General features: G+C 45.0%; 1 protein-coding gene across 3 annotated transcripts in view; it reads left to right on the forward strand.

Moving 5' to 3' along the window:
- LOC140203173 (cytochrome P450 2K1-like) overlaps positions 1-21624 on the forward strand; it is a 42556-nt gene extending 20932 nt beyond the window's left edge. For 2 of the 3 annotated variants that reach the window (XM_072269086.1, XM_072269088.1), the window contains exons 4-9: positions 1255-1415; positions 9860-10033; positions 11728-11869; positions 11965-12152; positions 19323-19464; positions 21037-21624. In XM_072269086.1, coding sequence (XP_072125187.1) covers positions 1255-1415; positions 9860-10033; positions 11728-11869; positions 11965-12152; positions 19323-19464; positions 21037-21215 — 986 coding nt within the window. In that variant the 3' untranslated portion in view covers positions 21216-21624. The remainder of the gene's footprint in view (positions 1-1254; positions 1416-9859; positions 10034-11727; positions 11870-11964; positions 12153-19322; positions 19465-21036) is intronic. The other variant, XM_072269087.1, reaches the window with a different exon arrangement.
- The last annotated feature ends 4020 nt before the right edge of the window (positions 21625-25644 follow it).

Raw genomic sequence — 25644 nt, forward strand, 5'->3', positions numbered from 1 at the left:
TTTGCAGACTGCATCAAGTTTTCCTCTAGGATCTCCCTGTATTTTGCTGCATTCATTTTACACTCTACTTTCACAAGCATTCCAGGGCCTGCTGCAGTGAAGCATCCCCACAGCATGAGGTAGTCACCACCATGCTTCACGGTACGGATGGTGTGTTTTTGATGATGTGCAGTGTTTGGCTTACAGCAAACGTAGATTTTAGTCTGGTGGCCAAAATGTTCAATTTTGGTTTCATCATACCATAGAACCTTCTTCCAGCTGACTTCAGAGTCTCCCACATGCCTTCTGGCAAACTCTAGCCCAGATTTCATGTGATTTATTTTTTCAACAGTGGCTTTCTCTTTGCCATTCTCCCATAAAGCTGCAACTGGTGAAGCACCCAGGCAACAGTTGTTATAGGCACAGTCTCTCCCATCTCAGCCACTGAAGCTTGTAGCTCCTCCAGAGTTGTCATAGGTCTCTTGGTGGCTTCCTCTCTAGTCCCCTTCTTCCATAGTCACTCAGTTTTTGAAGATGGCCTGCTCTAGGCAGATTTACAGTTGTGCCATATTCTTTTCATTTCTTGATGACTGACTTCACTGTACTCCAAGGGAGAGTCAGTGACTTGGACATTTTCCTGTTTCCAGTTCCTGTCTTGTGCTTCTCAATAACCTTTTTACGGAGTTGCTTAGAGTGTTCTTCTGTTTTCATGGTGTAGTTTATCCCAGGATACTGACTCACCGTCAGTTGGATCTTCCAGGCACAAGTGTATTTTTGCTGCAATCAATTGCAACACCTTGACTGCACACAGGTCTCCAAACATAGATCTCCATTTAACTAATTATGTGACTTCTAAAACAATTTGGCTGCACCAGGGATGATCTGGTGAGTCGTATTAAAGGGGCGGGGGGGGGGAATACTTCTGCGATCAATTACTTTGCATTTTTATTTGCAATTAATTTAGGCCACTTTGTAGAGATCTGTTTTCACTTTGACATAAAAGAGTCTTTTTGTGTTGATCAGTGTCCAAAAAGGCAAATTAAATCCACTGTGATTCAATGTTGTAAAACAATAAAACACGAAAACTTGTGGGGGGGGGGGTGGATGAATAATTTTTATAGGCACTGTACATAACATTTAGAAATCAATAAGTGAAAAACACCAGAAATATGCTGAATTTAAAGAGGAAAGTGAAAGACTATTCAGGACACTTAATAAAGAGTCAAATGGTATTCAGCATTTTCAGTAACTTGTGAATGCTCTCTGTCTCTGCAGGCCAAGAATTTAATCCAACCATTGAGTTAAGTGCTGCTGTTGGCAATATCATCTGTTCCATAGTTTTTGGTGATAGATTTGATTATGATGACCAAACCTTCATCAGTTTGGTAAAGGCAATGAATGAAAATTCTGAGCTTGCTGGTTCTGCAGTGCTTCAGGTAAGTAAGACCATAAGACCATAAGATGTAGGAGCAGAATTAGGCCATTTGACCCATCAAGTCTGCTCTGCCATTCAATCACAGCTGATCCTTTTTCCCCTCCTCAGCCTCACTCCCCAGTCTTCTCCCCATGACCTTTGATGCCATCGTCAATCAAGAACCTATTAAGCTCTGCCTTAAATACCTCCACAGCTGCCTGTGGTACTAAGTTCCACAAATTCACCATCCTCTGGCTCAAATCTCATTGTCCACCAGAAGTGCAACCACACATTCAGTACCATTACCCGTACGTCTGCTCGTTGATGGAAATATCTGATCACCCAAACATGTGGCAGCACTCAATGCATAAAGACATGCAGACATGATCAAAACATTCAGCTGGAGTACAGACCAAATATCAGAATCGGGGAAATGTTAGCTTGATTGTGCAATGATCATTGCTGCCATATGGGGTGAGTTCAGTATCTCAGAAACTGCTGATCTTTTGGGACTTTCACACACAACAATTTCCGGAGTTTACGGAGAATGATGCAAAAGAGTAAAAAACAGCTAGTGATAGTGGTTCTGTGGGCAAGAATGCCTTGTTCATGAGAGAGGTCAGAGGAGGATTGGCAGACCGGTCCAAGCTGACAGGAAGCCGACAGTAACTGAAACAACCACACATTGCAACAGTGGTGTGCAGAAGAGCATCTCTGAACACACACCACATCGAACTTTGAATTGGAAGTACTGCAGAAGACCATGAGCATACGCTTTATTAGGGACGGGAGCTGCCCAATAAAGTCGCTACTGAGTCTATTTCAATTGTAGTGTATTTGCAAAAAGTCCCAGCAGTTATTTTTGGGATTTGCAAGTACCTGCCCTTCAATTCATTAACAAAGCAACTTATATAGTCGACCAGTGAGTTTGTCATAGAGAAATGTTCTCCATTGGTCTATCAGTTGGCCGCCATTGTGTACCATCCAGTGGTTCCACACAGTGTTCAGACATGGCCTTTCGACTCTGTGGATCTGTCCTTCCAGACATACGTTCCTGATCAGAACAACTGTGGTAATAAACACCTATCAACAACTGCAATTAACATCAAGGATCAACTTTATTTGCCATACACAGTAGTGTGCCAAAGTCTGAGGCTCAAATATGTAGCTACACTGCCTAAGACTTTTGCACAGTACTGTATATTGGTTAAAGTAGAAAGGTGGCTGGGAATCAGAAATAAGAGCACTTAGCTTTGTTTTAGCTCAGTAATATTGTGTTATTTGAAAACTGTGAAGACGTAACATACAGTTCTGTGCAAAAGACTTAGCCCCCCAGCTATAGATATGTGCCTAAGGATTCTGCACAGTACTGTACATTTGCATGTATTAGGAACTTGCTGTGGTGTGTTGGTGCGAGATGCAACTAAAAGAGCAGCAACATTTAACAAAATAAAGAATAAAAAATATGTAAAGAATACAGTTAAAGTAAAAATATGAGGTAAAATATTCATAAATGCATAAACACCAGCATGTATTTACAATGTAAACAGCATTATAAAAAGTGATTTAAGATATTTAAAGTGCAGTGCAGTGATGGAGGTAATAGATAGAGAAAGAACCAGTGGATGTGGTATATTTGGATTTTCAAAAGGCTTTTGACAAGGTCCCAGACAGGAGATTACTGTGCAAACTTAAAGCACACAGTATTGGGGGTATGGTATTGATGTGGACAGAGAATTGGTTGGCAGACAGGAAGCAAATAGTGGGAATAAACGGGACCTTTTCAGAATGGCAGGCAGTGACTAGTGGGGTACCTCAAGGCTCAGTGCTGGGACCCCAGTTCTTTACAATATATATTAATGACTTAGATGAGGGAATTAAATACAGCATCTCCAAGTTTGCGGATGACACAAAGCTGGGCGGCAGTGTTAGCTGTGAGGAGGATGCTAAGAGGATGCAGGGTGACTTGGATAGATTAGGTGAGTGGGCAAATTCATGGCAGATGCAATTTAATGTGGATAAATGTGAGGTTATCCACTTTGGTGGCAAAAACAGGAAAACTGATTATTATCTGAATGGTGGCCGATTAGGAAAAGGGGAGGTGCAACGATAGCTGGGTGTCATTATACACCAGTCTTTGAAAGTGGGCATGCAGGTACAGCAGGCAGTGAAAAAGGCGAATGGTATGCTGGCATTAATAGCAGGAAGATTCGTGTACAGGAGCAGGGAGGTACTACTACAGTTGTACAAGGCCTTGGTGAGACCACACCTGGAGTATTGTGTGCAGTTTTGGTCCCCTAATCTGAGGAAAGACATTCTTGCCATAGAGGGAGTGCAAAGAAGGTTCACCAGATTGATTTCCTGGGATGACAGGACTTTCATATGATGAAAGACTGGATTGACTAGGCTTATACTCATTGGAATTTAGAAGATTGAGGGGGGAGCTTATTGAAACGTATAAAATCCTAAAGGGATTGGCCAGGCTAGATGCAGGAAGATTGTTCCCGATGTTGGGGAAGTCCAGAATGAGGGGTCACAGTTTGAGGATAAAGGGGAAGCCTTTTAGGACCGAGATTAGGAAAAGCTTCTTCACACAGTGAGCGGTGAGCCTGTGGAATTCTCTGCCACAGGAAACAGTTGAGGCCAGTTCATTAGCTATATTTAAGAGGGAGTGAGATATGGCCCTTGTGGCTAAAGGGATCGGGGGTATGGAGGGAAGGCTGGTACAGGGTTCTGAGTTGGATGATCAGCCATGATCGTACTGAATGGCGGTGCAGGCTCGAAGGGCCGAATGGCCTACTCCTGCACCTACTTTCCATGTTTCTATGTTTCTATGAAGGTAGGGATGGCCTACCGTAACTGGCGTGGTTGATCAGGTTAACTACCTGGGTGAAGATATGTTTCAGATGGCATGACATTTTTGTTTTAATAGCTTTATAGCACTTTGCTGAAGGGAGTTTTTGGAAAAATTATTTTGATGAGTGGGTAGTGCCTGCAGTCATTTTTTAGCACACCTAATTTCACATTTTTAACGATTTGTTGCCACTTCTCTAATCCATGTAGGTTTTTGGTATTGATGATCAATTGCTTGTTTTGATGTTGATAGCATGGAATAGAACTTTATTGCCATTGCTCAAGACAACGAGATTACGGTGCTACTCCTGCCCCTGCAAAACAGATATTTACAATGATTATTTAAAGATGGCGCCGGTAACTGGCGACTTTGCGCGTGCTCTCCCGAGCAAACAGCCCTCGCCACTATCCTATACCCGAGAAACCCTCCCAAACCTTCACTTTAGAAAGATAAAGATCAACAACACCCTGGCGAAGCTACTGACCCAGCTGGAGACCACCGCGCAAGAACTGCCTCTGAAACTCCGGACCGCACCTGGACCCGACCAGCGAGGCCCACCATGTTCCCGGAGACCCGCGGTCTGCAACCGTGCCGGAGCGCTTGGAGACACGGCCCATTCCGACCAGAAGCTCTCCGGAGCAGGCGACCACACAGGAGTGACGGCAGAGACCCCAAGGTGCCCCGGACGATTCCCCGGAGCGACCACCGTAAAGCCCCGTTGGTGGCCATCCACAGCTGCCGGAAGTGAGCCCTCCGCCGCCGACCTCGGAAATCGAGCCCGAAGCTCGGCCTGAGCGGAGGCTTCCGCAACTGTGACTCGGTTTAAATACTTGTTTCAGCAAGGAGCCTGGCCTTCCGGGATTAAGTGTCGGCTTCGGGGCCTGACCCAATCGACAGCCCGGGCCCCCGGCAGCTGGAAGTGGCAGGGGAGCCTCCCACGTTGCTCGGCCCGACCCGGAGCGTCTAACGACGCGACCGGCCGATCGATTCCCGCGGGGCGCGTCCACCAACATCAAAGAGCTGACAACAACACACTGCAGCGATGGAGACCTGGAAAGATGCACTACTTACCAAGGAAGCGTGGGAAAAGAGCTGGGCTGCTGGTCAGATTGAAGCTGAGGGGCTTCAGAGTCCCTGTGCCCACCAACCTACCAGCTAACGTGCAAGCCATAGAGAACAAGGTGGATGATCTTAAAGGGAGACTCACCTACCAGGGAGATGCAGAACTGCCGTGTATTCTGCTTGACCGAGACCTGGATCTCCCCTCCCACCCCGACTGTGCCATCTGACCAGAGGGATTTTCGATCCATCGGGTGGACCGCACGGCATCTTCGGGCATGACGAGGGGAGGTGGTGTCTGCCTATTGATCAACACTGGGTGGCACTTGGACACAGTGGCACTGACAAGCTCCTGCAGCCTGGACCTGGAACACCTGTCGGTGAAGTGTCGTCCCGACTATCTGCCACGGGAATTCACCTCGGTCGTACTGACAGCAGTCTACATTCCCCCCCAGGCGGATGTGGAGTGTGCTCTGAACATACAGTATGCCAACATCAGTGAACTTGAGACCAGGTATCCGGAGGCTTTTCTCATTACAGCTGGGGACTTTAACCAGGCCAACCTCAGAAAGGCGCTGCCAGAGTTATACCAACATGTCTCCTGCCCCACTGGAGGCCCGAATATACTTGACCACTGCTACACAGCAGTCAAGGATGCCTACTCTTCCGTCAACCTCACTTTGGAAAATCAGACCATCAGGCCGTACTCCTCCTCCCGGCTTATGAACAGAAACTGAAGTGGGAGGTCACGGTGTCAAAAGTGGTGTTGGGTTGGACGGAGGAAACGGATGAGGTCCTCCGTGACTGCTTTGAATTGGTGGACTGGTTAGTATTCATGGACTGGGCAGCTAATCTCGATGAGTATGCCTCAGCTGTCACGGACTTTATTTGGAAACGCACGGAGGACTCTGTGTCTCGCAAGACGATCCAGGTATTCCCTAACCGGAAACCTTGGATGAATTATGAGGTCTAGTCCCTTTTAGAGGCTAGAGCTGCGGCTTTTAGGTCTGGGGATACCAGCCGCTACATGGAATCCAGGCGTGAACTCCAGAAAGCCATTAAGGGTGCCAAGAGGCAATATCAGGCTAAGTTGGAAGCCCAGGCTAACCAGAGGGATGTCAGTAGACTGTGGCAGGGTCTAAATGAAATCAGTGGGCGCAAAGAGAAGGCTGGGAATATCAATAACTGTGGCGCTTCTCTTCCTGGCGAACTCAACGTATTCTACGCAAGATTCGAACAGAAGAGGAGCGTCCCTCCAGATGAACCAGACCTGGTGGCCTTGAGATTCATCGTCACTGAGGAGGACATTAGAAGGGCCTTCCTGAATATAAATCCAAGGAAGGCGACGGGCCCAGATGGCGTCCCAGGATGGGTTTCCCGGACCTGTGCAAGCGAGCTAGCTGGAGTGTTTGCTGACATCTTCAACTACTCCTTGCTTCAGTCTAAGATCCCCTCATATTTTAAGAAGGCAACGATAATCCCAGTGCGGAAGAAGAGCAAGGTGGCATGCCTGAATGACTATCGACATGTGGCTCTGACATCAATTGCTATGAAGTGCTTCGATAGATTGGTTATGGCACACATCAACCACAGCCTACTGGTCAACCTGGATGCTTTGCAATTCGCCTACGAATGCAACAGATCAACAGCAGATGCCATCTCTCTGGCCCTACATTCCTCCTTAGAACACTTGGAGAATAAAGACGCATACGTAAGGCTCCTTTTCATTGACTACAGCTCTGCCTTTAATACCATCATTCCAAGTAAACTGATTCCTAAGCTCCGGAACCTGGGCCTTAGCACTCAGATCTGCAGCTGGATCTTCAACTTCCTCACAGACAGGACCCAGTCTGTAAAAATAGGGGACAAGCTCTCCTCTACAATCACTCTGAGCACCAGTGCCCGACAAGACTGTGTACTCAACCCCCTGCCGTGCTCACTGTACACCCATGATTTTGTAGCGAAGTTTTCATCAAAGTCAATGTATAAGTTTGCTGATGACACAACAATTGTAGGCTATATCTCGGGTAATTATGAGTTTGAGTACAGAGAGGAAATTAAGAACCTGGTGGCATGGTGCGAAGACAATACCTATCCCTCAACGTCAGCAAGACGAAGGAATTGGTTGTTGACTTCAGAAGGAGTAGCGGACCGCACGACCCAATTTACATCGGTGGTGCGCAAGTGGAACAGGTCAAAAGCTTTAAGTTCCTCGGGGTCAGTATCACAAACGACCTGACTTGGTCCAACCAAGCAGAGCTCACTGCCAAGAAGGCCCACCAGCGCCTTTACTTCCTGAGAAAACTAAAGAAATTTGGCCTGTCCCCTAAAACCCTCACTAATTTTTATAGATGCACCGTAGAAAGCATTCTTCTGGGGTGCATCACAACCTGGTATGGAAGTTGTCCTGTCCAAGACTGCAAAAAGCTGCAGAAGATCATGTACACGGTGCAGCACATCACACAAACCAATTTTCCGTCTGTGGACTCACTTTACACTGCACGCTGTCGGAGCAGTGCTGCCAGGATAACCAAGGACACGACCTACCCAGCCAACACACTTTTCGTCCCTCTTCCCTCCGGGAGAAGGTTCAGGAGCTTGAAGACTTGTACGGCCAGATTTGGGAACAGCTTCTTTCCAACGGCGATAAGACTGCTGAACGGATCCTGATCCAGATATGGGCCGTGCCCTCCAAATATCCGGACCTGCCTCTCGTTTTTTTTTGCACTACCTTACTTCCCATTTTTCTATTTTCTATTTATGATTTATAATTTAAATTTTTAATATGTACTAATTGAACTGTTTTTAATATTTAATATTTGTAATCCAGGGAGCGTGAAGTGCAAAATCAAATATTGCTGTGATGATTGTACGTTCTAGTACCAATTGTTTGGCGACTATAAAGTATATGGCTTAATTTGTTTTAAGAAATCCCATATTTACATGCAACAAGTGATTTTGATAGTTCATAGCACTCAAATGTCATTGTTAAGCTGGGGTAAAGCATTATTCAGCTGCAGAAAACCCTCGGGAAGAAGTCGTTTTTCAGTCTTACTGTCTTGCCTCAGAGTTTCTGTATCTCCTACCAGATGGCAGGAGATTGAACAGACAGTGTTCAGGATGGGTTGGCTCTTTAATAAGGTTAAGAGCATGTCGTTGGCATTTACAGTTGTAGATTGTCTCCAAGTCCAGTAGTTGAGTCCCAGTAATGTGCTGAGCCACACTAATCACTTGTTGGAGTGGTGTGTGATCAGTTTTACTGCAGCTTGAGTACAACACTGCAATTCCGTATGTCAGTATGCTCTCTATCACACTTTGACAAAAGTTGGCCAGCAATGTTTGGAGCAGATTAGCTCTCCAGAAGCACCTCAGGTAGTATAGTCACTATGATAGATTCATAGAAAAGTACAGGGTCAGCAACAGGCCCTTTGGCCCATCTAGTCCATGCCGAGCCATTTAAACAGCCTACCATGTTCCTCAGTGCCCTACCATTCACTATGCAAGACCTACCCTGGTTGGTCCTACGGAGGTGCAACACCTCGCGCCTCTGTCATTTTTCAGTGGATTTTTTTTCCATTTGGTCCAGATTCCCCCGCAAGCCATGGTAATCTTCCTCACTAATCACCGTGCCTTCCCTATTATCATAGTTATGTTGACAGAACAAGAGAGCTTCTCAGTGATGTTCATCCACAAAAACCTGAAGCTGGAATCCCTTTCCACTAGCTCACCATTTATGAATAGCAGGGCTTGTTTGGCCAGGACCTCTTGCCCTCCTGAAGTCAATTATCATTTTTTGTTTTCTTAATGTTGAGTGATCGGTTGTCATTCCTGCACCAATCAGACAGAGTTTCAGCACCTCCTCTCTGTTTGGTATTGCTTGTGATTAGGCCAATCACAGTCATGTCATCTACAAATTTGGTGATTGACTTTGTAGCATGAGCGGGAATGCAGGGATAGGTAAAGAGAGAGTGGAGAAGAGGGTTCAGTGCACACCTCTGTGGGGCACCGGTATTCAGGGTTGGGGGAGGGGTGTTGATGTGCACTTGCCTAGTATCACCATGTGAGAAAGATAAGTGAAGAAGTTCAAGATCTAGATACAGATTGATAGGCAAAGACCTACATTGTGGAGCTTGGCAGCGCTTGTTCGGTAGTGTTTTTTTAAAGGCTGAGTTGAAATTAACCAAAACCATCCTGATGCAGGTGTCTTTGTGAGCTCAGTGTTCCAGCACTGTCTGAAGGGGGATCAAATTGGCATCTTTAGTTGACCTATTGACCTTGTAGGCAAACTGGTGCTAGTTCAGGGTCGCTGGTAGGATATCCTTGATGTGGGACATGACCAATCATCTCAAGCACTTGGCAACTATGGGAGTGAGTGCCCATGGTCTGTGGTCATTAGGACATGTTGCCACTGATTCCCCAGGAATTAGTGTGATGGTGGCTGCTTTGAAGCATGCTGCAACTAGAGCCAGGGACAACGAGATGTTGTAAATGTCTATCAGAATTTCCTTCGACTTAAAAACATTACTATCAAAATTATTGTTCTTATGTTACAGCTTTATAATGCTGTTCCCATACTGGGATTTCTATTCCGTAAAAAGAAGATACTTTTGAAAAATCAAAACTTGATTTTGCAGTTTATGGAAGACTTCATAACCAAGAACTACCAGACACTGGATGCAAATAATCCAAGGAGCTTTATTGATGTGTTCATGTTAAAGCAGCAGCAGGTATGTTCCACACCAGCTCATAGTTTGCATGTTACCCTTTTTATAGAATTCCACAGTTATTGAAGTATTTTGAATTTAATCCCTCAGGACTATGGTGGGATTCAAATTCCTGTCTCTAAGCTCCTGTGTTCTAAAAGGAGGATGAGGTAACCATGGCTGACATGGAAGTCAAAGACACCAGCAGCATGGAAAGTGTCAGGGGGTAGACGTGAGCATTTATAGAGAGAAGGCGCTTGGGAAGCTGAAAGGTCTGAAGGTAGATAAGTCACCTGGATCTGATGGATGACACCCCAGGGTTCAGGAAGAGCTAGCTGAGGAGTTTATGGAGGCATTACTAGTGATATTTCAAAAGTCACCAGATTCTGAAATGGGTCTGGCGGACTGAAAGGTTGCAAAAATCACTTCAATATTTAAGAAGGGTGAGAGGCAAAAGACAAGAAATTATAGGTCAGTTAGCCCAACTACAGAGGTTGGCAAGATGCTGGAGTCCATTACTAAAGATAAGGCTGCTTAAAAAGATAAGATCCCATGGTATTACATGATTGATCCATGGTATTAGCGTGGATAAACGATTGGCTGACAACAGGAGGCAAAGAGTGGGAATAAGAAGGGTGTTTTCTCTTTGGCTGCTGGTGACTCGTGGAGTTCCATGGGGGATGGTGTTGGGAACACTTATTTCACATCATACGTTAATGATCTGGATGACGGAATTGATGGCTTTATGGCCAAATTTGCAGACAATATGAAGATATGTGGAGGGACATGTAGTGTTGATGAAGCTGGGAGCCTTCAGAAGGACTTGGGCACATTAGGAGAATGGGCAAAGAAGTGGCATATGGAATACAGTGTAGGAAAATGTATGGTAATGTACTTTGTTGGAAGAAATACAAGCATAAACTCTTCTCTAAATGGGGAGAAAATTCAGAAATCAGAGGTGCGAATTAACTTGCGAATCCTTGTACAGGATTCCTCAAATGTTAACTTGCAGGTTGAGCTGGTAGTAAGGAAGGCCAATGCAATGTTAGCATTCACTTCTTGAGGGCTAAGGTATAAGTGCAAGAATATAATGCTGAGGTTTTATAAGGCATTGCTGAGACTGCACTTGGAGCATTGTGAGCAGTTTATTCCCTTATCTAAGGAAGAATATTCTGGATTTGAAGAGGGCTCCAGAAGACGTTCACAAGAATTATTCTGGGAATGAAAGGGTTCACATATGAGGAGAGTGTGATGGCTCCAGGACCGTACTTTTGGGAAGAATGAAGGGATCTCTTTGAAATCTGTTGAATATTTGGAAGTCTGAATATTGAGAGTGTGGTTGTAAAGAGAATGATTCCTGTAGTTCCTATATTGGACGGGGTGGCGGGGGTACGGGTGAGCGGGAGGTAGTTCCAGGACCAGAGGGCACAGCTTCAGAACGCAAATAACAGTGATGAAGTGTAACTTATTCAACCAGAGGGTGGTGAATTTATGGAATTCTTTGCCACAGTTGGTTGTGGTTGCCACATCATTTAGTATATTTTAAGATAGGTTAATACCTTCTTGATTAAGTAGAATGTCAAAGGTTATAGAGAGAAAGTAGCAGAATGGGGTTGAGAGGGTTAATAAATTCATCATGATGGAATAGTGGCGAAGTCTTGATGGGCCAAATGGCCTAATTCTGCACATGTATCTTATGATCTTATCATCTTTTACAGGAATCAGGTAACCCAAATACATATTTCCATAAAAACAACTTCGTACACACAGTCACCGACCTGTTTGGTGCTGGAATGCTGACAACTTCGACCACCCTTCGTTGGGCTATGCTACTGATGATGAAATATCCACAGATTCAGGGTGAGGAGCACCTGATTGATGACTGTTTTTCCTCATGTGAGAATCTGTGCTGTCACCCTGCTGCTGAGTGCATTAACCATCTCCTTGTGTTCCAGAAAAAGTCCACAATGAAATCAACACGGTGATTGGTTCTGAGCGGTTCCCCAGAACTGAAGATTGGAAAAATTTGCCGTACACCAATGCAGTGATCCACGAAATCCAGAGGTTTGCTAACGTTGTGCCATTGAACATCATGCACTCAACAACAGAGGACTTGAACTTCAAAGGATATTTCCTTCCAAAGGTACGTGAGGTGAAATGAGTGACTGATTGCCGGCAATTGTTCTATGAAAGTGCAAGTGGGTTGTTTGTGACGAAATGCTTAAAATTTCTTTGTGTAGTTTTATGTAACTTATAAAACTGACATATTCAACTTTTTGGAAGCATCAAGCATGGGTCAAGGGATGAGATACGGAGGGAACTTGCAGTAAAATGGACTTTGTTTTTTGTTCTAATTGTGTCTCTCTTGTATCATTTTGTATCAAGGATATTGTTGTGAATGTTGTCTCTCTGGAATTTTCACTCCACTCTTTCAGAAGGGAAGGAGGTAAAGAGAGGAAATTATAGACCAGTTAGCCTGACTTCAGGGGTTGGGAAGGTGCTTGAATCCATTATGAAGGATGATGTTTTGGGGTACATGGAGGCCCATGATATAAAAAGGGCCAAAATCAACATGGTTTCCTTCAGAGGAAATCTTGCCTGACAAATCTGTTGGAATTCATTGAGGAAACAACAAGCAGGGTAGACAAAGGAGAGTCAGTGGATGATGTTACTGGGATTTTCAGAATATGGGCTCAGTTCAGAAAATTTAATAGTCTTCATAGTTTTCCTCTCTCTAGCCCTATTTTACATCATCATCTTTTCCTAACTTCTATGCAGGATTCAACATTTTACGACTGGCATAAGAAGCGCTTTCGGCGCTTTGGAGATCTTTTCTTTGAAAACCGTTTTGCAACTTTTCAACAATTGTCTGCTATGCTTAATCTATCTAATGCTCATTTCTTTAGATACCTTCAAATTAGACATTTCATTAACCCTTTGATATCAAACTTTCCTGAGATGCCTGAGAAAAATGTTCTGGATTTGTTTCTTTGTATTAATCTATTGAGTAAAGGTTTAATTTCTGCTATTCGGGATAAGTTGGTGATTTTGAGGCGTCCCCCGTCGATAAAATTAGAACTGCCTCGGAAGAAGATCTAAATATCTCCTTATCTGATGCAGTTTGGGATTCAATTCTTAAGTCAGTCAACTCAACCTTTACTTTACTTTATTGTCACCAAACAATTGATACTAGAACGTACAATCATCACAGAGATATTTGATTCTGCACTTCACGCTCCCTGGATTACAAATATTAAATATTAAAAATAGTAAAACTTAGTAAATATTCAAATTTTAAATTATAAATCATAAATAGAAAATAGAAAAATGGAAAGTAAGGTAGTGCAAAAAAACCGAGAGGCAGGTCCAGATATTTAGAGGGTACCTCCCAGATCCGGGTCAGGATCCGTTCAGCAGTCTCATTATCATTGGAAAGAAGCTGTTCCCAAATCTGGCCGTATGAGTCTTCAACCTCTCTATGTGCTCGCCACCGCCTTTTGCAGTTTAAGGTTGTACACAGGGCTCACATGTCTAAAACTATATTATCACGTTTTTACCCTGACATTGGTCCTGTCTTTGATAAGTGTAAAGGGGCTGAGGCTTCCCTTATTCATATGTATTGGACCTGTCCTAGTCTAGAGAAATTGTAGAGGGAGATTTTTTTCAACCCTATCTTATATTCTTAATTGCCATTTAGAACCTGACTCTCTGGTTGCTCTTTTTGGCACCTTGGGTGATGTAAATTTGCACTTCAGTCTGACTAAATGCCGAACATTATCTTTTGCCTCTCTCTTGGCTAGACGGTTAGTTCTCCTTAGGTGGAAAGATGCTGCCCCACCCACTCACGTTCAGTGGCTTAGTGATATTATGGTCTGTTTGGACCTCGAAAAGATTAATTATTCACTTCTCAATTCAGGCATAAAGTTTCATAAGGTGTGGGGACCTTTTCTTGAATATTTTTACAATTCTTCTTTTGGGTAAGTTTCTCCTTTATTTTTATATGCTACAATCCTTTACTTTCAGCTTTTTTTGTAAGTTATACGGTTTTTTGTTGTGAATTACATTATAATTTTGATAGTCAGCATTATACTTTTCTTTTCTATATATATTTACAGTTCTCTGGGGTTGAATGCTCCGATTGATTTTTTTCTTTTATATGCACAATGGTGGCCTGGGTGTTTTTTTCCAGTAAGTGGTTGGGGCGGATACTAATTTTACATAATTCTCCTTCGGGTGCTTTTTTTCTTAATTGTTATGAATTACATATTGGATTTGTTTGTTTCGCACTGTATAAATCTCCATTTTGTTGTTTGGTTCTCTTCTGGAGTTTCTTGTAGAAATGCATAAAAAATTAATTTAAAAAGAAGAAGGCCATTCACAAGGTACCAACATGAGGCTTCTAAACAAGATATGATGATGGTGAAAGTCTTGTGATCCTATGTGCCTGTGATTTTGCTGCAAGCAGGTGTCTTATTGCACCTGTGCATACTCGTACTTGGACATCCAATGATAATCTCAACCCGAGATGAAGCCCACACCCTGTCCATCACAGGCAAAGCTCTCCTCAGTGTTGAATAGATCTACATGGAATGCAAACACAAGGAAGTAGCGTCCATCATCAACGGCCCCCATCATCCAGGCCATGCTCTCATTTCTCTACTACCATCAGTCAGGATGTTCAGAAGCCACAGGTCCCACACTACACAGTGCAGGAGCAGTTAATACCCTTCAGTCACCAAACTCCTGAACTGGCATGAATAAAATCAGTCACCAATGCTCAGAACTGACTCTACAACCTACAGACTCACTTTCAAGGATTCTTTACAACTAATGCTTTCTGCATTACCTTCATTTGCAGTGTTTTTCTTCTTGCTTGTCAGACTTTGACTGTGTATCGTTTCTTTCACAAAATTCTGTTATATTTCTTTTTTCCTGTAAATGCGTGCAAAAAAATGAATCTCAAGGTAGTTCATTGTAGCATATGTGTCACACCCTGGTAAAGGCTAATGTTGTAGGGTATTTCATCTAATAGTCTTCCTATATAAGCAGAGTTTGTGTTATTGTTAAAGGTAACGGGTGCTTAGAAATGTTAGCCATGCAATCAGGAGAGAAGGCTGGGGGAGCAGGTTTTTTTTGTTAAGTTAATATTCATAAATATACTTCCTTTAATTATGTGGGATACGCAGTCTGTTATTTCCTGGCAACGAGCTGTAACAGGGCAGGAAATCACACAGCATTCACACAAACTGAGCCACGTGTGAGAGAGACATCCCAATCTCACGGATTTGGCAGGGTATACTTCCTAGACGTACGCGACCAAAGAATGGTGGGTTTCTTGGTGCTGAGTTGTGAGATTGCCAGCAAGGGATAAGGAGCTGTTTCCTGAGACGCCCAGGAAGAAAGGGAGTTTATCTTTGATACCAAATTGACTTCCAACTTTGAACTTTTGCAGTAAGGCTGAGAGATATAAATGGTACCTGAAGGAGACCTCTCTCACCCAGAGATGGTAAGCACCTAGAATAAGTGTATGTTGAACTTACTGAGATGTTGGAGCAAGCTTGATTAAGCAGATGATTAAGCAGTTGATTAACTCAGGACTGACAGCAGAGGTCCAAGCACTTCTGAGAGACTGGTATGCTGTCTTCTGACACAACAACTTGAGTCTCACTGTGGACAAGACCAAAATGATGATTGTGGACTTCAGTGAGGTGGAATCCGGCCACTTCTCATTGCACATAAACATCTCTGTTGTAGAGTTAGGAGCACCAAGTTTCACGGAGTGTACGTAATGGACAATCCCACCTGGTCCCTCAACACCACATCAGCGTCTCCACTTCCTGAAGAGATTGAGGCCAGTGAGGCTTCTCCTCTACTCTAGTGAATTTTTACAGAAGCACCATCGAGGGTGCCCTGACCAACTCCATCACTGTCTGCTACAGCAATTGCAAGGCGTCTGACTGCAACTCCCTACAGGGGGCTGCGAGAACTGCAGAGAAGATAGTCGGGGTCTCTCTTGCACTCATCAGAGATATTTATCAGGAGTGATATGTCTGCAGGGGCCCAGGGATTGCTACTGATCCCTCTCACTTATCCAGCAATCTCTGACCTTCGACCATCAGGCAGGAGGTACAGTGGTATTAGGAGAATATCTATCTGGACCTGAAACTACTGAACACCCCGTCACAACCCAGGACTCATCACACATGAAGCGCCAGCAGCATTATACTTTTTAACTTGTGTCATAACTGTACCTTATTATTTCTTAATTTAATCGTGGAAATATAATTTGTGCTATGTGTGTGAGACTTCTGTACTGAGTTGTGCAGCTTGGCCCAGAAGAACGTTATTTCATTTGGTTAAATGACAATAAACTGAACTTGAATTTGAAACTTCAGATAAGTGAGTGACAGAGAGGGAATTTCAGAGGTCAATGCACTGCTGGTTCCGTAAGGTTTCATAGCCAGGGAAGGTGTTGGGGATGAGCTCCCACTACCTATTAAATGCTCCCCACAGCATGCATCTCAAATAGACTCTAACAATCAAGTCCAGCTCCTGGCCTTCAAGTGTGGCTTAACTACTGATCCTGGCGAAAGTGTTTCCACTGGCAGCAGAAAGGGAAAGGGTGGATTTCTGGCAACTTAAAACCAGCTGCTTCGGGCAGATGGGGCTCATCAGCCATGCTTGGCAGCTCATCGAGGAGAAGGAAACATGTGATTTCAAACCTTCACTGCCTTGGAGCTCTGCCCACTCAGGGGGAAGAGATGGAATCCAGATGGCAGTTGTACATTGAGTTCAACACTGACTGGCAACTCCTGCGATGCCACTGGTGCCAAACTGAATTGGTGTTTGTCATTCCTTTGGATGTTGTGGTGTATTGTGTAGTGAGGAGAGGCTGTTGATAGGCAAACTTGCAGTCAACAGGATGAGCTGCAATGTAAAAGGTGGACAAAATCAAAAGGTGGACGGCAGAGCATCAATGGCTGAAATTTCTGGAAGCAATATGGATGGCACAGGATATATACATCCCAAAGGGGAAGAAGCATTCTAGGGCCAAAATTACACAATCCTGGCTAACAAGAGAAGTGAAAACCAACAGAAAAGCCAAAGAAAGGGCATATAATAGAGCAAAAATTACTGGTTAGAGGGTTGGGAAGCTTTTAAAAACCAACAGAAGGCAACTAAGAAAAGTCATTAGGAAGGTAAAGATGGAATACGAAAGTGAGCTAGACAATAATATTAAAGAGGATACTAAAAGTTTCTTCAGATACATAAAGTGTAAAAGAGAGCTGAGAGTAGATATGGGTTCATGGAATATGATGCTGGAGAGGTAGTAACAGCGGACAAGGAAATGGCAGACGAACTAAATAAGTATTTTGCATCAGTCTTCACTCTGGAAGATACTGTCAGAATGGTGGAAGTTCCAGCTGTCAGGACTCATGAAGTGTGTGGTTGCCATTATGAGACAGAAGGTTCTTGGGAAACTGAAATGTCTGAAGGTAGCTAAGACACCTGGACCAGATGGTGAAAATCCCAGAGTACAGAAAAGCTGGCTGAAGAGATCGTGGAGGCATTAGTAATGATCTTTCAGGAATCACTAGAATCTGCAATGGTTCTGAATGACTGGAAAATTGGAAATGTGACTCTACTCTTCAAGAAGGGAGGGAGACAGAAGAAAGGAAACCATAAGCTAGTTAGTCTGACCTTGCTGGCAGCGAAGATGTTGGAGTCGATTATTAAGGATGAGGTCTCAGGGTACTTGAAGGCACATGACAAAATAGGCCTTAGAGAGCATGGTTCCTCAAGGGAAAATCTTGCCTGACAAATCTGTTTGAATTCTTTGAAGAAATAACAAGCAGGATAGAGAATGGAGAATCGATTGATGTTGTGTACAAGTTAAGAGCCCATGGTGTCACAGGAGAAACTGTAGCATGGATAAATCAGTGGCTGATTGGCATCAGGCAAAGAGTGGGAATAAAGAGTCTTTCCTGGTTCCTGCCGAGACTAGTAGGGTCTGTGTTGGGAATGATACTTTAAGGAGCTGCTTTACTCAGGACTGTATTTCAATGACCCGGATGATGGAACTGATGGCTTTGCTGCAAAGTTTGCAGACAATAAGAAGACAGGCGGAGGGGCAGGTAGTTTTGAGGAAGTAGAAAGGCTACAGAAGGACTTAGACAGATTAGGAGAATGGGCAAAGGCGTGCCAGATGGAATACAGTGTCGGGAAGAAAATGGTTATGCACTTTGCTAAAAGAAATGAAAGGGTTGATTCTTTTCTAAATGGAGAGAAAATACAAAAAAAACTGACAGGCAATGGGGTTTGGGAGTCTTGTGCAGGTTTCCCTAAAGGTTAATTTGCAGGTTGTGTCTGTGGTGAGGAAGGCAAATGCAATGTTAACATTCATTTCAAGAGGACTACAATATAAAAGCAAGTATGTAATGTTAAGATTTTCTAATATATGGTGAGGCCTCACTTGGAGGATTGTGTGCACTTTTGAGCCCCTCATCTTAGAAAGTATGTGTTGAAACTGGAAAGGGTTCAAAGGAAGTCCATGAAGATGATTCCAGGATTGAATGGTTTGTCCAATGAAGAGTGTTTGATGGCTCTGGGCCTGTATTCACTGGAATTCAGAAGAATAAATGGTGAACTAATTAAAACCTATGGAATGGTGAAAGGCCTTGATAGAATGGATGTGGAGAAGATGTTTCCTTGCAGTAGGAAAGGCTAAGACCAGAGGACACAGCCTCAGAATAGAGGGATGTTCCTTTAGAACGGAGATGAGGAGGATTTTTTTTTTTCTCCAGAGGGTTGTGACTCTGTGGAATCCTTTGTCACAGGGCTGTGGAGGCCAAGTCTTTATGTATATTTAAGGCAGATTGATTGATTCTTGATTGTCCATCACATGAAGGAATATGAAGGGAAGTCAGGAGATTGGGACTGAGAGGAAATTTGGATCAGCCATGATGAAATGGTGGAGTTGACTCAATGTGCCAAATGGCCTAATTCTGCTCCTATATCATATGGTCTTATGGTCTTTGGATTGATCAGCTATGTGGAGCATGAGAGCCTGCTGCATGGGCAATAGCTATCCCTCCATATCATACTGCCCTGACCAGCATATCACATAGACAGCTAGGATACAACATTCATGGTTGATCTTGGCTGAGTGAAGGACTTTGGAGATCTGTTAGAGGTACGAATGTACCTAAAGTGTGGAATAGTTGCAAAGTTTGATAATTCTGTTCTGGTGAAAATACTTTCAGCGATAATCCTCAAAGGGAATAACAACCTAATTTGTAAATTACATTCTTAGGGCACACCAGTGATCCCTTTGCTAACCTCGGTGCTGTGTGACAAAACTCAGTGGAAATCCCCAAATGACTTCAACCCTTCCAACTTTCTGGATACTGAAGGCAAGTTTGTGAAGAGAGATGCCTTTACTCCTTTTTCAATGGGTAAGAAGTTTAGATTACTGGATTGTAGGTTAGTGGGATTTCTCCTCTGACCTTGGCCCATTTGTCGGAGGGATTGTTTATATCAGATGGTAAAGCAAACATATGTAGATGGTGGAAAATAAGTCACAGTCATTGAGCATGGAAACAGGCCATTCTGCCCACTATTCTATGCCAACCACTGTGCACCAATCAGTATCAATCACATCTTCCAGAACTTGGAACTGCTATTTTCTATTCAATTTCAGTGATTATCCACATGTTTCCTAAATGCTGTCAACAACTCTGTTTAAACTACTGTCTCAGGCAGTGATCCCGTCTATACCCCTCAGTTTCATAACTGCACTCATACACACCGTGGCCACTTTATTAGATACACCTGCTTGTCAATTCAAAATTCTAATCAGCCAATCATGTGGCAGAAATTTAGTGCGTAGAAACAAACAGACATGGTCAAGAGGGACAGTTGTTGTTCAGAGCAAATATCAGAATGGGGAAGAAATGTGAGCTCAGTGACTTTGTCAGAGGAATGATTGTTGGCACCAGACAGGGTGGTTTGGATACCTTAGAAACTACTGACTTCCGAGGATTTCACGCACAACAGTCTCTAGCGTTTGCAAAGACTGATGTGAGAAGAAAAAAGCATCAGTGACTGGCAGTTCAGTTGGAAGAAATGCCTTGTAATTAAAAGTGGGTCAGAGGAGAAAGGCCAGACTGGTTTAAGCTGACAGAAAAGGAACAATAACTCAAATAACCATGTGGTACAACACGGGTGTGTAGAAGAGCATGTCTGAATGTACAACATGTTGAACCGTGAAGTGGATGGACTACAACAGCAGAAGACAATGGCCATACACACAGTGCTCACTTCATTAGGTACAGGAGCTACTTAATAAAGTGGCCACAGAATGTAGATTCATGGTGTTACACAGCACAGAAACACATCTCCTCCTATACTGCCTCACTCAAGGGAAAACCATCAAAACCTTCCTTATGACCGAAGTGCTTCTTCCAGGGGACATCCCAGAGATGTCCTCAGTCCCCACTCCAGCACTATCACATTGTGAAAGTAAATCAGAGTGTTATGGAAATACTCATTAGGTCAATCAGCGTCAATGATACGTGAGTGAAATTTATCATTTCAGCTAATACTTTTTGGTGGAACTAGCAATACTTGGGAAACAATGGTTGAAGTTGCAGAGAAGTGGGGATGCCTCCGGAGGTGAAGGGAATGTCCATGACAGGGTGAAGATCAAGAGAAAATAAAGATGAAGATGAGGGTGGTGCTGGCTGAGTGAGTGACAAAGATACATGGGAAGTGGCAGATAATCTGACGAGAGGAGGTGAATAAGGACAGGGGAATATGGCCAGAACAATGAGAAACACACGATGGTTGGAAATCTGAATTGAAACAGAAAGCAGAGAACTTACAGCAAGCCAGGCGGCATCTGTAGAGAGAGAAATACTGTTACCTTGCATTCCCATTATAAAATGTTACTGTTCAGTGTCTTGGGGTGAGGGTGACTAACTCTGGTTTTTGAAAATTGACATTGTTTTGCCACTTTGTTTTTGCAGGAGCCAGGGCCTGTGCGGGGCAGCCCCTGGCCAGGATGGAGCTTTTTCTTTTCTTTACCATCCTGATACAAAGGTTCAGGTTTCAAGTCCCGCCGAACGTTACCAATCTGGAGCTCTCGTCAGATATGGGCTTCAACTTAATCCCAAAGTACCAGAACGTGTGTGCAGTCCATCGCTGATGTAAACACATCATTTCCTGACTTGTCTTGTTTTATCTCCTTTTCATTATTTTTGTAACCCTCTCATCAGAGCTGGTATAGAAACTTAACTCGTTAGCTAACTCTGCTAATGACCATGAGACTCAGTGATGAGAAGGCCACCTTTCATAAGCAACACACGTTCAGGGTTGGTATGATTTGGGGTTCAACCAAACAGGATAGTATGGATGTTCATAATTAAGCGACATAGGTTGTAGTGAATGCTGTGTAAAATACTGTCCAGACACAAATTTTGGTAGCCAAGAAATGAGAGATCGTGCACCGTATAAAATTAGAAAGTACATTTACCAAATTGTCAACATTAACAAAGAGTTACCAAAAAGTAAAAGAAAAATAAAAGGGCCCATTTCAATTAAACTAGTTCAATGTGCACTTAAGTGTTGGAGCTTACTTCTGGATTAGTCGGAGTTGTATTACTTTCCAAATGCACTGGGCCTATGGTCTGCATCAAAAACACCTGCCACATTCTGAACTATCTCCAAAGGTCATCTTGAATGAACTAGCTCTCTCTGGAGTATTGGCCCTTCCTCCTTGGAGGCATTCACTTGCATAACGCACTTCTTACAACTGGAACTCTCCTTCCAACAGCATTCTGCAGCATCTCCCTTGTGCCCCGCTTGGCAGGTATCACCAAAAGACCCCAAACCAGACTGCTGTCCTTCAGACACAAAATGCTGGAGGAACTCAGCGGGCCAGGCAGCATCTGTGCAAAGGAGTAAACAGTTGACGTTTCTGGCCAAGACGTCGAATGTTTAGTCTTTTCCATAGATGCTGCCTGGCCTGCCGAGTTCCTCCAGCATTTTCTGTGAGTGGCTTGGATTTCTCGCATCTGTAGATTTTCTCATCATTTTCATCTGCTGAAATCTGATTCCACCCAGCTCTCCCGAATCTTCCACTGGACAGAAAGTTGCAATTGACTGACACAACATTCCTAAATTGGACAATTCCTTATCTTTAGCCGAAGCCAAAGCGCACTTTACTGCTTTTACAGAAAACTACTAAAATAAAATACCTCACAGCACAGCAGTAGAAATCTTAACCAGAACATTTATTAATGTCATGGTCCCGTCCGGCAACGCCCCATCTTGCTATTACCTCCTTGATTAGGTTTTAATCTCCTCGTCCGATTTCCAATTATTCCCAGTTTTCATTAATTACAGCACAACTACTTTCCATCAGCGAACTGAGGATAAGAACCCTGGCGTCACTGTTATGCCTCGCCAGTTCGTTGGTCCATTCTAGTGTGTGTAAACCTCGTTTCCCGATTCCTTCGGACTGTTAGTTCTAAGCTCCGCACCTTTCCCTGGATAATCTACGTAAACCTGTCTCCGTGTAAAGATCCTCCTGAATACCTGTTCCACGGTCGCGGCTGCGCTAACGCCTCACGACCCTGTCTCCGTGCCTGTGTCCTGCTCTTTGGTTCGTCCCCAGCCACGTGCTTGCAACAGAATGACCTGGCCAGAATGAACCCAGCGGACACGGATCCCGTGCAACAGGCCTTCGCCAGCCAGAGCTACCTACTGGGCGCCCACGACCAACCGCTCAGAGAGGTCACGGAAAACCTTCGTGCGCTGTCCATGAATGTAAGGAAGGACAGTGAGCAGGTTGACCGGGTATCCGCTTCCCTTACTCCGTCCCTTCCAAGAACCCCGTCTGACCAAACCACACAGCCTGGGATGGCTACGCCCCTTGGGTCGGCAACACAAGCCCTTCGAGAGCCGTACGTACCCGAACCGGACCCCTACGCTGGGGACCAAGGGAAGTGCCAGGCCTTCTTATTACAATACTGTTTGGTCTTTGAGTAACAACCACGTACGTACACCTCGGACATATTAAAAATTGCGTACATCATTAGGCTGTTACGAGGGAATGCCTTGACATGGCCCACCGCGATCTGGGACAACCGACCAGAGGTCTGTTCCTCTTTCTCCTCCTTCGTCTCCGAAATGAGGAAGGGTTTTGAACAGCCCATTCGCGGTAAAGACGTCGCTAAGCGCTTGCTCACTCTCTGTCAGGGTTCGCGAAGCATAGCAAAATACTCCATCGAGTTCCGAACATTAGCGGCCGACTCTGGGTGGAAAGACGAGGTACTGTGGGAAGTGTTTCGGCAGGACCTCTCAGATAAGATAAAAGATGAATGGGCAGCGAGGGATGACGCGGACAGCCTGGACTCTCTGATCTCTCTAGCCACCAGGCTAGATAATCGACTTCAAGAGTGTCTGAGAGAGAAGACGAGTCGCCCCACTCCTCGGGTCATCCCATGGCCACCTTACCCTCTTCAGCCAGCCTCCCTTCCCCGGCCGCTCCAAGTATAGCTCCTGCTCCGCCCGTCCCCACTATCCTGGGGGAGGAACCGATGCAGGGATGGAACCGTCTCTCCCCTGCCGAACGACTTCGGAGGCGGAGAGCAGGAGATTGTTACCATTGAGGCCAGCCTGGACATTTCCGGGATACTTGTCCTCTGCGGCCAAAGGGAGGGCTCACCAGTAGAACGGGGGACCCTGGTGAGCCGGACGACACTGCCTTCAGTCCCCCAGACACGGATGCAGATCCCGGCTACCGTGAACTATCAACAACAGTCCCAGTCCCTATCCGCCTTGGTGGATTCTGGTGCCGAGGGAAATCTGCTGGACGAGACCATAGTCTCCCGGACCAGAATACCTAGGGAGCCATTAAGCACCCTTCTGGAGGCCCAGGCGCTGGGTGGAAAACTGCTGGCTTGGGTTACCACTGTACGCCACCCCTGATCTTGATTCTGTCCGGAAACCATCGAGAGGAGGTAGCATTTAATCTCATCCACTCTCCTGTAGTTCTAGGATAGCCCTGGCTGAACCAACACAACCCCTACATCGACTGGTGTACTGGGAGGATAGCCAGTTGGAGCCCGTTTTGCCACGCCACCTGTCTGCGGTTGGCCCCATCCCCTAGGGAGGCTACCGCGACCTCGCCTGTCTTGGAACCCCTCGACTTGTCCGGAATCCCTGCAGAATACCATGACCTGGGACATGTATTCAGCAAACAACGGGCTCTTTCCCTACCTCCGTACCGATAGTATGATTGCGCTATCGACCTTCTCTCCGGGGCTTCGTTAACTGCCAGCGTCTTTATAACTTGTCCGGACCGGAGAGAGCGGCCATGCGGAAATACATTCGTGAGTCCCTCGCGGCGGGCGTTATTCGACCTTCATCCTTCCCAGTGGGCGCCGGTTTCTTCGTTGCAGAGAAAAAGGACGGGTCGCTTTGTCCCTGTATTGATTACAGAGGCCTAAACAATTTAACAGTTAAAAATAAGTACTTACTGCCCCCTATTAACTCGGCATTTGAACCAGCTCACGGAGCCACCAGCTTCTTGAAGTTGGACCTTCGAGGCACCTACCATCTAGTTAGGATGAGGGAGGGAGACGAGTGGAACACGGCCTTTAGTACACCATTGGGCCACTTCGAATACGTGGTCATGCCGTTTGGCCTCGCCAATGCCCCCGCCGTTTCTCAATCCCTAATAAATGATGTGTTGAGGGACTTTATTAACTCCTTCGTGTTCGTCTACCTAGATGATACCTTATTATTTTCCATCAGCCTCCAGAAACACATTCACCATGTCCGTCTAGTCCTCCAGAGACTGCGGGAGAACGGGTTATTTGTGAAGGCGGAAAAGTGTGAGTTCCAAGTTCGCTCAGTCAGCTTCCTGGACTACATCATCAAGAGCGGACAAGTGAGGGCAGATCCCGAGAAAATCCGGGCGATGGAAAAATGGACCAGACCCACGACCCGCAAACAACTTCAGCAGTTTCGGGGATTTGCAAACTTTTACCGCCGATTTATCAGGGATTACAGTCGGGTGGCGGCGCCCCTCACCCGACTTCCTTCTTCCACAACACCTTTTCTTTGGGACTCCGAGGCCGATTCCGCTTTCACGGAACTAAGGAGACATTTCATGACAGCGCCCATCCTGGTCCAACTGGACCCCTCCCCTCAATTCATTGTTGAGGTTGACGCCTCCGTCTCTGGGGTGGGAGCAGTCCTGTCCCAACGATCGAGTCCGGTCGAGAAGCTTCATTCTTGTGCCGCCTTTCCTCGCCGGCTGACCCCCGCCGAGCTGAACTACGACGTGGGGAATCGGGAACTACTGGCGGTCAAGCTAGCATTGGAGGAGTGGAGGCACTGGCTGGAGGGGGCGGAACACCGGTTTCTTGTTTGGACTGATCATAAGAACCTGGGATTTATTCAGACCGCCAAACGTTTGAACTTCCGCCAGGCCCGTTGGCATTATTTTTTGGATGATTCAAGTTTTCTCTCACATACTGTCCAGGGTCCAAGAACGGGAAACCTGACGCGCTCTCCCGCCAATACAATTCCAAGGAGGACACTTCCAGCCCATAGACTATCCTCCC

This window comes from Mobula birostris, chromosome 9 (assembly GCF_030028105.1).
Source record: "Mobula birostris isolate sMobBir1 chromosome 9, sMobBir1.hap1, whole genome shotgun sequence".
NCBI classification, from domain to species: Eukaryota; Metazoa; Chordata; class Chondrichthyes; order Myliobatiformes; family Myliobatidae; genus Mobula; species Mobula birostris.